Genomic DNA, 15920 nt, shown 5'->3' with positions numbered 1-15920 from the left:
GATAGTAATTGCATGCAAATACATTTTATGATTTTTAGCTCAGCTTTGTCAGCTGCAACTGCTGACTGTGCCTATTTAATCACTGAGTGTATTATGAACACAGATAGACCATTAAATAGAGAAATAGGCATGTAAACAAGAGACCTACATACAAAATATACTTTCTTAATCAAGATTATTGGAATTCTGTGCAAAAAAACCCTGGAATTTTTCAGTAATGATTACATTGGGTTCTTATTTAATCATGGGATCTATGGATATGTGTTACTTGCTTCCTCTTTTTCTCTGTGGGTGAGTATTTTTAAATGCTATGAATTTCACAAGTAATGGCTAAAAAAGGGCCTTGAAAATTGTGTACTCACAACATAGTTGTGTTCAGCTCTCAGTTATGAGACTAAAGATTTTATTTACTTTTTCTTATGAGCTTCAAGTTTGTGGAAGATTCAGCCTTGAAATTTTGCTACCTTTTAATTCTGATGTGCTCGTGCTGTTCACTGTGTTAAGATGTTTCTCAGAGCCCTCGCTAGCCATTGCTACCACTATGGAGTGGTCTGAAGGAACAACAGGAACATCACAACCAACACAATCAATTTTATTTCCTCGTCTTTTTTAACTGTTAATCAAAATGAACTTTCTTTAGTTCAAGAGAAAACTTATGTGCACAAAGGACATTGAATTATTTGATGGGCTTACTGAAATAAAAATGACCGCTAGAATTAATAGTAACTAAGAAAAAGGAGTATGTTAAAATCCTGTGAAGTACTCAATGAAACTCAACTCTGAGAAAGTGCATGGCTGAAGTTCTACATCTATGCTCATCTTTTTTTATTCTTTACCTAAACCAGTCTTAATTATTTTCACTTCCACTATGTGTACAAGGTTAGTGGCGACTCACAAGGCACAAGTGTTCTGCAGTGCCTGGTGTGGGCAGCAGTAAGCAGTGCTTGTCATTAAGCACATCTGTTTCCAGTCAAACAAGCTCAAAACAGTTTACAGCAAATAACATGTGCCACAGGGCACTCTTTATTATTTTGGTTGTAAAGTGACTAGATCTATGCAGTAAAGGGAAAAAGTGCCCTTTGTGTTTGAAAATGTTACGTTTCCTTTCTCGTTACTACGTTTTCCAATAATAACATTTACATTTTAGGTGTAAAGAGAACAATTAAGTTTCCTCAGAACAGAATAAATGCTGATTCGTTAATCAAAAACAGGTTAATGTGACTTTGGATTAATTGTGAAAGAATGAGTAAAGAGCTTATGCAACAATAAGAGAAGTGCATGTCTTTGAAACTCACATCTAGTCCAAGCAAGTAGCAGATGAAAAACTGTTGCAGAGAATTTTTGAACTGGGCTTTGTTCACACTTCAACAATTTTAATCTTCAACACTCTTAAAGGAAAAGGAAATTCTTGTGAAAATCTCTGCTGCTTGGGAGTGGGAGCCAGCTTAAAATGTAATCAATAAACCGTAGAACAGATCTAGGTTTTGTTCCTTCCTGGAAAGTATTCTGTTCTTCTGTCACTTATAAATACTTTCTATAAAATTTTTTTGCTGAAAAACGATCTAGAAATTGTTCTTTGTAAACTTATATATTCTGTTATTTGTGAGAGAAAGAAAAATTAAGGAGAGAAGCCCATCCAGTCATAAAAATCCATACTACTTTGATTCTTGATATGTTAAGTATATATGAAATCACTATGTAGCTGAGTTTTAAAGATGAAGGCATCAGAGATTGACCCTGATATCTAATGTATCACCTTATATGTGTGAGATGTGTCCCCTTGCAAAGTAAATAACATTCAGAGCTCTAACTGAACCACGAGTAGACCATCTATTTTGGACTGTCTTCCATGGCCTCTAACTCTTCTGCATCAGTCACTACAAAATCTGACACTCATAATTAACTGGCTCCAAAGTTAACTTTCATTAGTAATGTTTCCTCTGTTTTCTGTCTCAAAATGTTACAGAGGCTGGGGTATACAAAAATTCCAGCCAAAGAAAGAATTCTAGCTGAGGTCAATAATAGTACTGTTTTATAAAAGAAAGTGTAATGTTAGGATTTAGTGTCCTTGACATCAGGCCTTTGAACTGATGAGAAGGTAAAATTCCTAGCGTAGACCAAATACTTGGTTTTTAACAACATTATTGATATATAAAGCTTATGTGATTCTTATGATAATTGAAATTGGTGCTATATTAAGAAGCATTGCTTATATAAGGAAGGACTGGGTAACCTTTAGAACTCGAGCACTTTGGTGATATTTGCATTTAAAGACTGAGAAAATGTCTGTTTCCAGTGATGGGTTACCACTTTGATGAGAAGACAAAGAGAGGGAACTGCATGGCTGTCTCAGTTGGTCAAACGATGACAGTGAGCCAGCAGTGTGATTTAGCTCTGACTAAGGCAAATGTTTCTTAAGTAATACCAAGGAAGCTATTTCCAGTACAAACAAGAATATGGATGCATTTGCAAAAGGCAGTGCTAAACTTCGAAGTCTTGAGTGGGAAAATGAGCACATGAATGAAGGGCTTGTCCTCCACAAGGAGACTGAGCACACATGGCTTATTTAGTCTGAGATGAAACTTGAGAAGAGTTTGTAGATGTATTCTGTAAATACATTATGGATGTAAACATCAGCATAGAAGAGGGAAAAGACATTTAACCTGGAAGTCAGTGATGACATTAGAAACAGTATAAATGTGTTGTAGGTAAATTTCAGCTAGAAATCGGAGGAAGGCAAGCAAGCACAGGACAGGATCTTTCCTACATCACTGAGCTTGGTCTTGTCCTACACTATTACAAATGCTGTTTTAAAAATAACCACATTTTTTCCACAACTTTCTAACTCTTGTTAGAAAGTTTTCAGCACCAGAATGAATCATATTCTGAAACTGCTGTCCATGAAATGAAGTGTGGGCAAAAGGCCCAGCTGCTTTCAAATGGAAATTGTGTCTTTGAATAGGATTGTGTGATGTGGTTAACTCTGATGACACAGAGCTGCTTCATGACCTGGTGATCTGTATGAGTTGTGGGCCCCATTCCTACTCCTGTTACTGCATTAAATTTCTAGATGTTTGTTTTTGCTAGATCGGTTGTTCTTTTAAGAGTTTTTTTTGGTAAATTCCTGATTATGAACAGTGGCCTTGTTTCTACTTTGTGTTTATCAATTTCCTTGAATGTGTCAACAGTGAATTAGCATTAAATGCTCTGAGAGAAATAGTTAATAAAGATTAATTTATATTCTTTAATCCTTTGAATTTACTTTAAGATACATCAAAGATGAGAGTGATTAATAAATATGTTTAGAAGATAAATACAGGAGGGGAAAAGAATCCTGGTTTATGGTCTTTGTAAAGCTCAGAAATAAATCCCTTCTATGCAGTAGTTGACCTATATGATATGTTTTTCCCAGTTTGTTTCAGATCCTTGTGCCAGCAACCCCTGTCACCATGGTAACTGCAGCACTAGCGGTGATGGCTACCTCTGTCTCTGCAGCCAAGGCTATGAGGGAACAAACTGTGAGCACTCAATTCACAGCCTTCCAGTCTCTGAACGGACAGAGCCAATGTCACCGCGACAGAGCAGACCGGTCTCGACCACCGTGGAACCCGACATCGTTCTTCCTCGTTCAAGAGCAACTGTGATGTTACCTACATGGCAGCCAAAAGCAGGACAGAAAGTTGTAGATCTGAAATGGGATGAAATAGAGGTGAGAATGTTCTGTTTAAATGAAAATGCACAGAAAAGAACTTGTGTTATCATTGTTGTGTTGTCATTTGTGCGTGATTTCATGGAGGTCCACATGAGAGGACTGGAGATATGATCTCTGTCCTGAGTTATTATGCTAGTAAAATTAAATGCAAAAAAAAAATATTGATACTCGATAGAAGCAATGGACTTCAGTTGGCCAACATGTTTTACCCGGTATTACTTTGAAATGGGAGAATATTTTTTCTTCAAGTCAGTTGTATGACACAATATCTCCAAACATCAAATAAATTTAGGAAAATCAAAAGTTTAAACCAATACTTCTAATATTTCTTTTTTTGCTATTTGCAGTTGAAATTACGTGTTGTTTTGAAAAGTAAACGTCCTTGCAGTATTAAGAAAACATAGCTATTTGAGGATTAAAAATAGGAGTCAGTGTATTACACAGTGTATAGCTCTAGAGATGCAATGATGGTGGAGGAAACTTTTAAACATTTGTTGCATCTCTTAGTAAAATGACAAGCTTAACAATATCTGGCAAAACTACAACTGGAAAGCATACAGCAAATGATCCTTAAGAAATGTGATCTTTGCTTTCTACTGTTTTGTACATGGTTTTGTTAATAATGCTTAGATGTCTTGCATAGACTCTGGTATCTTTAAAAAAAGTAGTTAAAAAGTGCCAAACTTAACCCAGTTATCATTAAAGATGAATCTTTACGTGTGAAACACAAGTATAGATAGAAAGAAGAATTGATTATTTATCTCTTGGTAACTCTTTTATGGATGAGTTCGTTCTATCACATGACCATCCTCCCCCCTTCTTCTTTGAAGTCTGTCACTGCAAGGATGAGTTGTAGTTCTCTTCACTGTTGTTCTCTTGGAGATACAAGACCCCTTCTGCATATAATGTTCCTGCAGCAGTTGGTACTGGAAGTCTCCAACCTGATGTGGAGATCACCCACCTATAATAATACTATGTATATGCAAACTGCATCCCAAGGAACAGTCTGCCATAGTGAGCATCTGTTTTGGGAGTAACGGTAGTGCCTCTTTTTTGTTTTTGTTTGCATCAACTAAGTACAAAGCACTAGATGTAATGAAGCTTCTTGGTGAAGAAATATTATAATTTCAGTAGGCAAAGGATTAAAATCTCTGTGACATCTTTTTCTTAATGAAAAAAGCCTTCTAAAGTAATTTCATTTGTGGTTATTCAGGAATAAATAGGTAACATGTCAGCTGATTCTGGTTTTGGAGCATTTCAAGGAGTGTGACTTTTCTGAGGCATTTCCACACGCTACATAATGGGAAAGTGAACACACATGAGTTTTATCCTGGAAAAAGTACATTTTTCATCATTCTTTGCTAGCCCAAACAAATTTGTTTGTATTTTTACTGTAACATTTCAATCAATTTTGAAAGTAAAATCAGCCTATGTGAAATATATGTTTTTCTTATGACTCTCAGATTATATCTGAGGTACGAGTAGTTACAGGGCTGCATCCCATTTCAATGGGAGTTCTGGTAGGCAATGTCTGGAAAACAGAGCTTTGTTTCTTGGAATTCCATGTCTCGTTTCTATTATTTTACAGTAGAACATATGTCAGGTACCAAGTATGGAGTTTTGAGAGAGCACTGAAGCAGAAACAAACAATGATCTGCTTTTATTACTTAGTTTAAATGTAACGTATCTCTGTAAGGGTGCCCCATATGTCTTCATCAGTTGAGGGCGTGCTCTTCTCTGTACCAGATTTCCCTTGTGTCTTCTTCAGTCTGTGGCCTTGTATTGTATAAGTAGCATTTCTGCCTGGTTTGCATTTTAGGTAGATTCAGTAAACATTTCAGCCAAACAGATCATTCACAAGTGGGTATTTTAATAGCTGAAATTCACCCTTCTGTGTGTCTTCTCTTACCTGAGAATTACATATAGGTTATCAATTACAATTGCATTATTAACACTAACATGGAAATTACTTGTTACCCTATTACGAAATTCTTGTTTTGATATGTTTTTAATATATTTTGATGAGTCTTGTATTTTTCACAGTCTTTCTGGTGTAGCGTAATGACCTTCTGCTGCTTGGAATTCACAGTGAGAGAGATGCTTGTCCGAAAGAAAGATTTCAGTTGCTGATTCAAGACATAGTCTCCAATCTCTATTAAACTACAGTGAGTTGATTTGCGTTTAGGTCTGTGTTCCAAAGGCTCTTTGGTGGAGGCTTCAAGAGTAAAGAGTTAAGCATTGAGCAGGAAAATTCTGCCTTTACTCATAGCTTTTAAAGCTTTGCAAAGCTTGATTCTTTCTTCCCCTGTTAAAAGGAAAAAAATAAAGTAACTGCAGGCTTTGTGTTGCAAAAATCTACTGTTTTGATCTTCCTTGAGATTCAGAAGCAGCAAAGGCTGCTAGTATTATGTTATGAGGTTTTATTTTATTTTTTTTCTTTAAATCTTCCAGGTCAGCCTGTTTTTCACATTATTCTATAATGATACTGCAAGTGAACTAATGTTCTTCATACTCTTTTGTCTGTCTGCCTAGAGCGAAATTATGTCAGAATCTCTCCAAATGAAAGCTCTTATTGTCTTGCAAGGATGACGTTTCCATGGAAGCTTTTTCAGGAAGTTTGGACCACTCAAAAAATGAACAACTGAGAGAACTCTCTAAGAGAGGCACAATGTTTGGCTACAGTTGGACACTTTTTTCTGTATTCCTTAGGTACTAGGGATATACTTGGCAGTGCTTACTTGACTGAACTTTCTTGGTAGTGTCTGCACCAGTAGACAACATACAGATATATCTAGATACAGTTTCATTTCTTAGAGAGCTCTTTCCATAAGAAATTAGTCTTTTCCTAGTTGCAGATTAAGGGCTACGAGCACAGATGATTGAGAGAATAATACTCATGTCTGTTGGTTTCTTTACTGTAAGAGGAATCTTTGTGGTCACACATCTTTGTGTGTTGAAAGAGAACTTTTTTCCTACTTTTGGCAACTAAGTTGTTCCACTTCCAAGAGAGAGACATCCAGCAATCTGAGTTTCCACAGTCCAACGATCTTTTGTGGTATGGTGTGGAAAAGATACATATTAGCCAATAATAGAAGAAGAAAGAAATCATCTCATTGATTCTACTGGAATGACAGCTTCAACAGTGGTTTCTGTGTACAAAATCAACTGTAAGGAAAGTGGTACCCTAATCTTATCTCTTACTTTTCCTTAATAGCTCTCAATTTTTTTTCAAGGGAATCAGCAGTATTATTCACATTTTACAGATGGAGACACTGAAGCATAGAACAGTAAAGTGATTTGCCAGGTGCACAGCCAGGAATTAGAATGCTAAGCACGTGAGTCCTAGACTAACCTTGTATTTATACGGCAATACTATTGCTCAGATTCAAGCTTTAGAAACTAGTTACTGGAAGCTACAATAAACCTGTATTTCCTCTTATAACGGGGACAACATTTGTTTTATGCTTGTTTTTAGTCAGTAAATTATAAGCCTTTAAAAGTAGTATGGCTGTGTCAGGTGGAAAATCCTGAAAGAGAATGTACCTACTCTGCAACAATGGAATATGCTTAAGGAATAATTCTGCTTGAAACAGAGGCCTTTGAATCCTTGACTGTGTTGTGTGTTGCTAAATGTTCATGCCTTTCTTGCCCAAGTATGCTATGGGTGCGGAAAGAGACTGAATAGAATGACAGAGAAGAGATCCATTTGAGGTTGCTAAATACATAGAAACCCCATCCTTAGAAATGACAGCTTAGGAAAATCTTTAACATGGAAATGGGTGGAGGCTTTCATAAACTATATTTATGCATATTATATGTGCAAGAGAATTCAACAATGAATTGTGTAATCTAGAGATTTTTGGGAAATGTGAATACGGATTTTGTCTTGACTGATCCAATATCAGTTTTGAGTCTCCTAAAAATTATTAATTGCATTGTATGCTGGACTTCTGTTGTTCATGTTTTCATAGGCCTCTCATAGTAATGTTTAAAATATGAATTTGAATTTTAGTTAAATTTACAAGTTAGATTCTGTGTTGTTTTGTTTGTTTGTTTGTTTTTTATGGATGATTAATTCATGGAAGTGTGTCAGGTTGCATTTTCACTTTGACAGTAAGGTTGGTGTAAAAAGGTTGCAAACATATTCTAGATTACTGAAAAAATAACATTGCAGAATGTGCCTAGCAATTTGAAGTAAGCTGATGAAGATATCTGAAAACTGCTTAATTAAATCTACTGATTATACTAATGTAGGAGATAGACTCAATTATGCCACATAAAATATTACTTATTTGAAATAAAGGTATAATTTGAAGCGGTAATGGTTTTCAAACAGCCTTTATAAAACTACTACTTTACAAAATATGAATAATTAAGGAAAATCTTGTCCATGACCCTCTGTGTTGTGTGGCATTCTGTATGGTGTTTTGATCTCGTTAATACGGTAACTGATTTCTGTGCCTAGTAGGCATCACAGATTTGAAAAATATGTCCTTTCACCCCCAACCGTGCTCATAATTTTTTTCCATCTGGAAGCACTGTTTGTCCAAGCAACTTTTACTTGGAAAGGATAGTAATGGGCAAGTGGGAGAGTATTTATTTTTCATCTGTGTTTGGAAAAAAACGTATTTCAATATAGAAATTGAATGTCACTATTTGTTATTATAAATTCTCCAATATTGCCTAAACTAATGATGCAATATTTCTTTGATATGCCAAATGTTAGAGCTTTGTTTATTATTTTAAAAGACCAGAAGCTTATTCATATTTATCTAAAAATGATCTTTTTAAAAGGCAGATACCTTTAGAAGTTCACACTTATGTGCAGGAAGTTTTTGTTAAAACAAAAACATTAAAGAGATGATTATGTGAATTTTCAGAATGCTTGTTGTTAGCATAAATGTCTTGGTGAATGTTTTGCTCCATCCTGGTGATTTCTGAAAGATGACTGCTGGCCAATTAAGGTTATTAAAAAAGAAAATCATGTTTTCTTTATCTGGACTTTCTGGTTTAGTGTTAAGCAAAACTACTTTTGTTTTCAGATAACCCCAGACGTGGCTTGTGGAAATGCCAGTTCAAATACCTCTGCTGGAGGCCGGCTTATCTCCTTTGAAGTTCCACAGAACACGTCCATAAAGTAAGAATACTTGTCATATATGATGCAATATAAAATGCTTTTGTTTTAGTTTGCCTGGGTATTTTAGACAACAGTTTTTCAGATAGGCAGATTTATCAAATGGCTAAAAGTGTATGAATAAACTTTAGAGAGACTTCAGGCATCTGTTAGTTCCGTGACAGCTATTTGCTTGGTGTAATTTTTACTACATGTTTAATGTTTTAGACTAAGATGTAAGCATGTAAACTGTCTCTGGGCCATCAGAATGCATCAGAAATTAGGGCAGCATGTTCAATATGTCAGTTTGGAGACAACATGACATTTTCTTTCTCCTACATGCAGTATATGTTGTTTTTTTTTTGTCTGCCTTTAATCTCAAGATGCACTTGGTGGTGGAAAGTGTCATCATTGAATATACAAATGCATGTATTTTGTGCTTTTGTATTTGCTAGATTATTGTTTGTGTCTCATAATCAGCTGTGAAATCTTTGTGTATATTCTACAAACCACATTTCTCAAAAATTTGAATTTGTTCAATATTATTAGTTTTTCAAACTCATGCTTTTCTGATCAAATATGCGCTTTGTTACTTTTAATTAACAGAACCTGGCTTCCTAGAAAGATCTGATTCTGTCAGCTGGGATGAGGCATTTTGTTGTTGGAAATTTTATTTCAAATAAAAATCTGCCAACGTAGTTCTCTGGCTCACAGCTTTCCTGCAATTTTAGACTTAGATTTTCCCAAAATAGCCTACTTTTCTCATATTGTCATCTCATCTTTTAGAATCCCAGCTTTCAGTTAAAAAAGGCTGTGCTCACAGGAAAAAACAAACTGATGCAAGCAGACAAGCTGCAGACAATTTGGAGCTGTAACTTAAACGTGGGAGCTGTCCTGCTCTGCCCACGGGATTTGGAATCGTGCTCATTCATGAGCATTTAATTCTAAGTCAGGAAGAGATCTGTGAGTGGGGATGCTCTGGCTGGCTGGAATCTTTAACACAGCTGTAGAATCTACAAACATCAGCTTATTCCTGATTTCGAGACAACACATGGTTTGCTTAAAGACCCTTACTGGAGGGACGCCAGTCTAAAGGAGGTCTTTTTTTACACTATGTACCTTTAATAATGTTTTATCTCTAGGTAGATTAACGGAGGTCAATATCTATCTTTATTTCATTGTATTTCCTGTGTTAAAGGCCTGAGTAACATTTCTGATTCAGTGGCTATGAAATGCCAATAATTTCTCTTTAATAATTTCATTTTGGTTTGATTATCAGATGTGACCTAAACTGCGAAACTGGTTGTTATCCTGTTCTAGAAAGTGAGGTAGTCAGCTTTGGGGGTAGTGATGGGGGTTGTTCTTAAAGAGGACCTGAATTACTGTCAAAAACTGACTTCTTATGAGGTCTAGTTCCAACATTTTTTAACTTGTGTCAAACGTGATTGCAAAACTTTGCATTTCATGTTTTGAACTCAAATAAGAAGTGAAAAAAGGAGAGGCTGCCCTGTATTTTTGACATAATTGAAACAATTGTGGAAATTGTGGAACAGAACATCATCTCTGGATATTTGGAAGCCTGTTTTCAGCAGGAGAGAATTATCAGTTTTCAGCAGTTGGGTGCAGTTGTGTTTGAATTTTTGGAGGATTGTTCAAACTCATTTGTGATTCCTTCAGAGGAAACTAATGCAAATATTTGAGAACTTGCCAGAAACATGAGAGGTTTTTATTTTTTCTCTATGAAGGTGAGTAGGGAACAAATTATCCTGAGAGGAAAGAGACACTGACATAGATACAGCGCTCCCTGATGGAGCTGACAGTAGATGTGCGGTTCTAGATATTACTTTATCCAGTATGTCAATATTTGGGAAGGCACCATGGACTCGGTGACCTTGGGAGCATTACATGACTCATTTGATTTACAAGAATAAACTGTTCTGAACCTCGGATCCAGTATGTCAAACAAATGGGGATTTCTACCAGGATCTGTCTCCCTATATTGAATGAAAATGGAATGTTCTTCACTAAACAAGAAGGCTGGATGTACTTCAGCTGCAGAAAATGATGGCATTGTAGACGTAGAACGGAGGTACTATTCAAAAAGGCATAAATACAAAGACCGAATAACGTTGCCTTACTGTTACATGATGTTTATGTAAAACTCTTCTTGGGCACTAAGATGGTGTCCTTCAGGTATTAGAAATCAAGACTCTGTATGACTAAATCTGCTATTACATATGCTATTATGAAAATCTTCCTATTGAAGCATTTTTTATTTTTGTGGACATGCTAAAATCCTTCAGGCCATTTCCCAATTCCGGGCGTGGTACATTTAATTATTATTTTTTTCCTTTCTTTGGTTTTTCCTCCTTTTGCTATAGAGCAGTGTACTTTGTAGTAACACCAATTTTCCTCGGGGTAAATATTCTTATAATTTCTTTTCTTAGAATAAGGCAAGATGCTACTGCTTCTCTTATCCTGCTATGGAAGGTGACAACCACTGGATTTAAACAGTGTTCACTTATTGATGGCAGAAGTGTCACTCTTCTCCAGGCACTGGGTGGACTTGTTCTTTCTGAAGAAATGCTTGCATTAGGAAACAACTATTTTATTGGTGAGTAACATGCTGACTTTCTGTTTATCACCACTAGGTGACAGCCAATGGTTTACCCAACATTTAGAGAAATAAAGAGGTAATTCCATTAATTTAAGTGCTGCTGAAAGATCCAGATGTGATATTTGGACCATGTTTTAGATGGTGGTTCATTCAAAACAGACAAGAGGTACACTGAATTTTTACACAGGTGGCATCATTCCTTTTAAAATCTAGATTGAATTTTTTGCCCGATACCTTTAGATGATGCAAGGTGTTTTGTATGTTCTGTTTTAATCAACTGTAAAGCTTTTGGTAAATGCTACAGTAAATATCTCTCAATGTTTGAGATGTTTCTTTGTCAGATATTGTATCATGGGATACTTTGTAAAGATGCTTAATCTTGTACACAGTATACATGAGAAAATATATAAAATATAATAGGAAATCTGATCTAATAGTGCTTGCTTGCATTACTTTTTCTCTTCTAGTTTTGTCTCTGAATGTGAAACCTTAGAAACCTATATGCTGCACTGGGCAATTAAATGTTAAATGTTGTTGTGCAACCGGTGTAATGAAAATAGGCTGATATGTTGTTTTTAAGTGTGTGGGAACTAATACTGATTTAATGCAGTATTTATGCTTAGACACAATAAACTTAATTAAATTGAGATTTCTGGGCAGATGGTTTATTATACCAGTGACATGAAACCAAAGTCATTGTAATAACAGCATTGAATGTAATCTACTTGAAATGCTGTATATTTTACAATGAAGTTTAAGGTGCCACAAATTGCCACAAATGCTAATAAATGTAAAATTAAGGCATTCTGATGTAGAAACATTGGACCAAATTCTAAGTGTGTAGCTAATGCAGAAAAACCCCCAAATGCAGAAGTATTACCCTGTTCTCTCCTATTACTTAGCAGAGATATTGCTTGAAGGTTGTTAGGTGTAATAGTTTAATTATTGTCAGCATTCTTTTACTGATATGTATTTTCTTCAAATAATTTTCCAGTTACCTATATTTTCTGTATTATTTACTTCCAGGATATTAGTTTTAGCTTTTGTTTTTTCCTTTTAATCTAGTTTTGCATTTAATTTATCAGAGTTAAAACTCTTCCTCATGTGTCTTCCTCAGGAGTAATTGTTTTGCATTTGCCTTGTGGTAGTTAACACACGATAAAAGTAAGTAAAAACTTGCTGAAGAAAGGGTAATTTGTAACTTTTATGCACTTGTGAAAGTACCTAAAGGCATAGCTTGGTCTGCAAGCTCTCAAACAGAAGGCCTAAGCTGCTCTGTGAAGGCTCCACTCGACTGTACACGCCACACAACGTAGGCTATTTAGATAACTGAAACAAATGCTGTCTTACTCTTTCATAGTTCGTCTTGTTCTACCTGTCTCTCTGTAGCTCTCCTTCTGTCACTGGGATTTTTACTTTGTATTGTTTACTGTGTGTTAGGTGACATTGAGTGAAAATATATATTTACTTTGAATATAAATCAAGGTTTAAATCATAAAAATTGTAGTACTAGTCTTGCTTATTTCATGCAGCAGAAGTTTTCTGCAGCCTCTTATTTTACTTGCATCTGTTTTTTTATACTTTCTTTGGTCTTCTTAATTCCCTGATACTGAAATTCTTTGTAGAATTTTCCAGTTGTTGTAGTGTAATTTGATTTATGTAAAGAACAAGAATCAAATATGTATGCATGGAGCAACAGGGAGACTCCAATAATACAGTGATATATTCATGAATAGGAGCATCTGAGTGCTTTGTAAGGACGAGTGCAGATATAGCGCATTTGAATTTTTATAAATCCTATTTACTTTAGCAAATGGATGGATTACCTGTAGTGCTTTTGATAGAAAATGAATCTGAAGCATTCACTTGCACATCTTTTAGTCCTGAGGTGTTGCAACTGCGTACTACAATATGATCAAGTAATGAGATAACTGTTTTCTGGAGTAAATTATTTTATGTGGCCTTAATTTAGTTACAGCTTTTCCTAGAATAATTTCCTTATATTAAAACACTTGAACAGAAAAAGGGTGAAATACTAAAGGAATAAGGAAATTGAAACGTGTATTTGTTAGTTAAAATGTGTTTGCGACCTGTCATTTATTGTAAGAAAGGGAAAACAGAGTAGCCTCTGAATTTTCTTCTCAGTTGTATGGAAATATTCTACTTACTTTCTATCGTCAGTTCTTGTCTGATGAAGTGTAAGTCTTGGGTGTGAAACTTAAAAAGGAACTCAGTCACTTAATGTAAAAAATGCTGAATTTTATCTGAACTCAAATCTGTAATTCAACTAAGTACTATATAAAAACGATGAAATCTTTACCTCACATTTGATCCAGATATATGGAAATGGTCTGTGAATCTGACACACCTCACTTACTTTTGAAGAGTTTAGTTTTCAGTAAGATCAGATTAATAAAGCTTTTCTTATATACAGCTTTCCCTATATTTCTTGATATACATGACAAACTTATTCTAAGGTACAGTAAATTAAAATAGTTGGTTTTATAAATAAAAGCAATAATGTAGCTCTTTTTTTTTCTGGCTATAGAGCTTCAGATTAAGTTGTAACTGTGTCTTTTGAATGGTGTGTTTTGTGTTTTTGCTTATATTTAAAGCATATGCATATTTCCATGGAAAGAAACCAGTTTGATGCACGTTGAAATTGGTTTTACTTAAGCAAAAATGAAACACAATTACATTATTTGATAATAGACGTGTGAATTGAATTAACGGAAAGCCATGTAAACAGGTTACTCATTACTCTAGCTTTAACAAGTTACCGTGTGTCAGCTGAGCATCTGTGTGAGCTCCTACCCCTTGGCATATGGGCAGGCATTTGACTTAACCCTCTTATACTGAACTACATCGCATCACATTGCCCTGCATGTGCCGCAGCTGGAGTGTTCACACAGTTCTGCTGCTCAGCTGATGTGCAGCAACGTGTGTGTGTGACACTCCACTCTTCAGTCTGCCTTGCTGCTGCAGGAATTTGGTGACAACTACTCCACTTAATGGGGTTTTCATTTTTACGCATGCAATTTGCCTGGAAAGACCCTACTGTAGGCAGTATTGAGTCTAGTACTCAACTGTGAACATTTCCCTGGGGTTCTGGGTATAAAAGCTAACCTTGCAGAAAATGGCCTTTTGATAAACAATAGCAGCAGCACAAGTGCGAACAGTGTGAAGAGTTCAATGAAGTGTTAATTTCAATGAGTTTTTTAAAATATGATCTTATAAGGCAAAAAAGTTAAGCATTCAGATGAAATCCAAACCATTCTGGAGAGTACTGTTAGTCTATATAAGAGAGAGTATTTTTATAAATATAACAGAAATCAGTCTCCTACTCTGTCTTTCACTATTGTTATAGGTCTCACATACAAGTAAATGTAAACATTAGGCTATTTACTTTTTTATATATTATGTTTTAAGCTAGCATCTAAATAGTTTACGCTCCTTAGAGTTGACTTTAATCAGAAATTATCCAAAAATTTTTATCCACTGCTACTTCTAGCAAGTAACAGTAGGAAATTATTTTTCTAATCTATCTTTGGAGATTCATCTACTCAAATTTATAATGCTTGGTGAAATATATTTTGGTTATTTATTTTTAATATTTATCTTCAAATATGATTTTTGTGTCCATTTCACAGTCAAGATATTTGCACTCAGTTGATCACATGGTTGTTTGCACTGTGAGATTTTGAACAGACTGCTTAACCTGATCTGTAAAATAAGGAAATTTAATGCATAATTTAAAGTAAAATGTGAGGCACATTTTAATAATACTTGTAAAATGCTTTGAGATCTTCAGCTAGTAGTGTCACATACCGCTCAGTGCATTTAGAAGTAGGGTAGCCACTTGTAAGTCTTTTAAGTTGAACCAGTCACTGTAGACAAATCCTAGCTGACCTTGCCATCCGATCTACCACAGCTCCTCTTATCACAGTCTCAGCTATGTCATTTGTATTCCATCACACTTAACTGCTTTTGTGAAGTGTGATATCAGAGGTTCTGGTGGTCTGTGTTTGTGCCCAAAATAGTTCGCTGCCATCTTTACAGCATTGTGGAGATGCTGATAAATAAGCATAAAGCAAGGAAATTGCAATCCAGGAAATCCATTAGATTAGTCTTGTCATCCTTCACTGGGCTCTTGCCATTATTTTGGACAGTAAGCAGAGTCCCTGAAGCCATGACAGAAGGTCACACTCTAAGCTAATGTCACATCTCCTTAAAAAGCTGTATGCAAGTGGTTTTCTAAGTGTAGGTGTGCTCCTGCTAGCTGACTATGTCATAATCCTTTAATGCAGGGGTGTCAAACTGATTTTCACCAGTGGTCACATCAACCTTGTGGTTGCCTGAAAAAGGCTGAATGTAATTTTAGGACTGTATAAATACAGGAATAGTTACATTTATACAGTCCTAAAATTACATTCAGCTCTTTGCAGGCAACTGCAAGGCTGATGTGGCCCATGGTAAAA

The 15920-nt window shown here is 35.5% G+C and overlaps 1 protein-coding gene across 1 annotated transcript in view; it reads left to right on the top strand.

The window, feature by feature from the left end:
* Positions 1-15920, top strand: part of DNER (delta/notch like EGF repeat containing) — a gene marked incomplete at both ends in the record, with an annotated part of 112366 nt that overhangs the window by 43797 nt on the left and 52649 nt on the right. The window contains 3 exons of the mRNA XM_080350118.1: positions 3413-3709; positions 8755-8849; positions 11273-11439. Of these exons, the coding sequence (XP_080206244.1) occupies positions 3413-3709; positions 8755-8849; positions 11273-11439 (559 nt within the window). The remainder of the gene's footprint in view (positions 1-3412; positions 3710-8754; positions 8850-11272; positions 11440-15920) is intronic.

The sequence above is a fragment of the Nesoenas mayeri genome (assembly GCF_963082525.1).
Source record: "Nesoenas mayeri genome assembly, chromosome: 9".
NCBI lineage: Eukaryota > Metazoa > Chordata > Aves > Columbiformes > Columbidae > Nesoenas > Nesoenas mayeri.
This window is presented reverse-complemented; position numbering and strand designations above follow the sequence as displayed.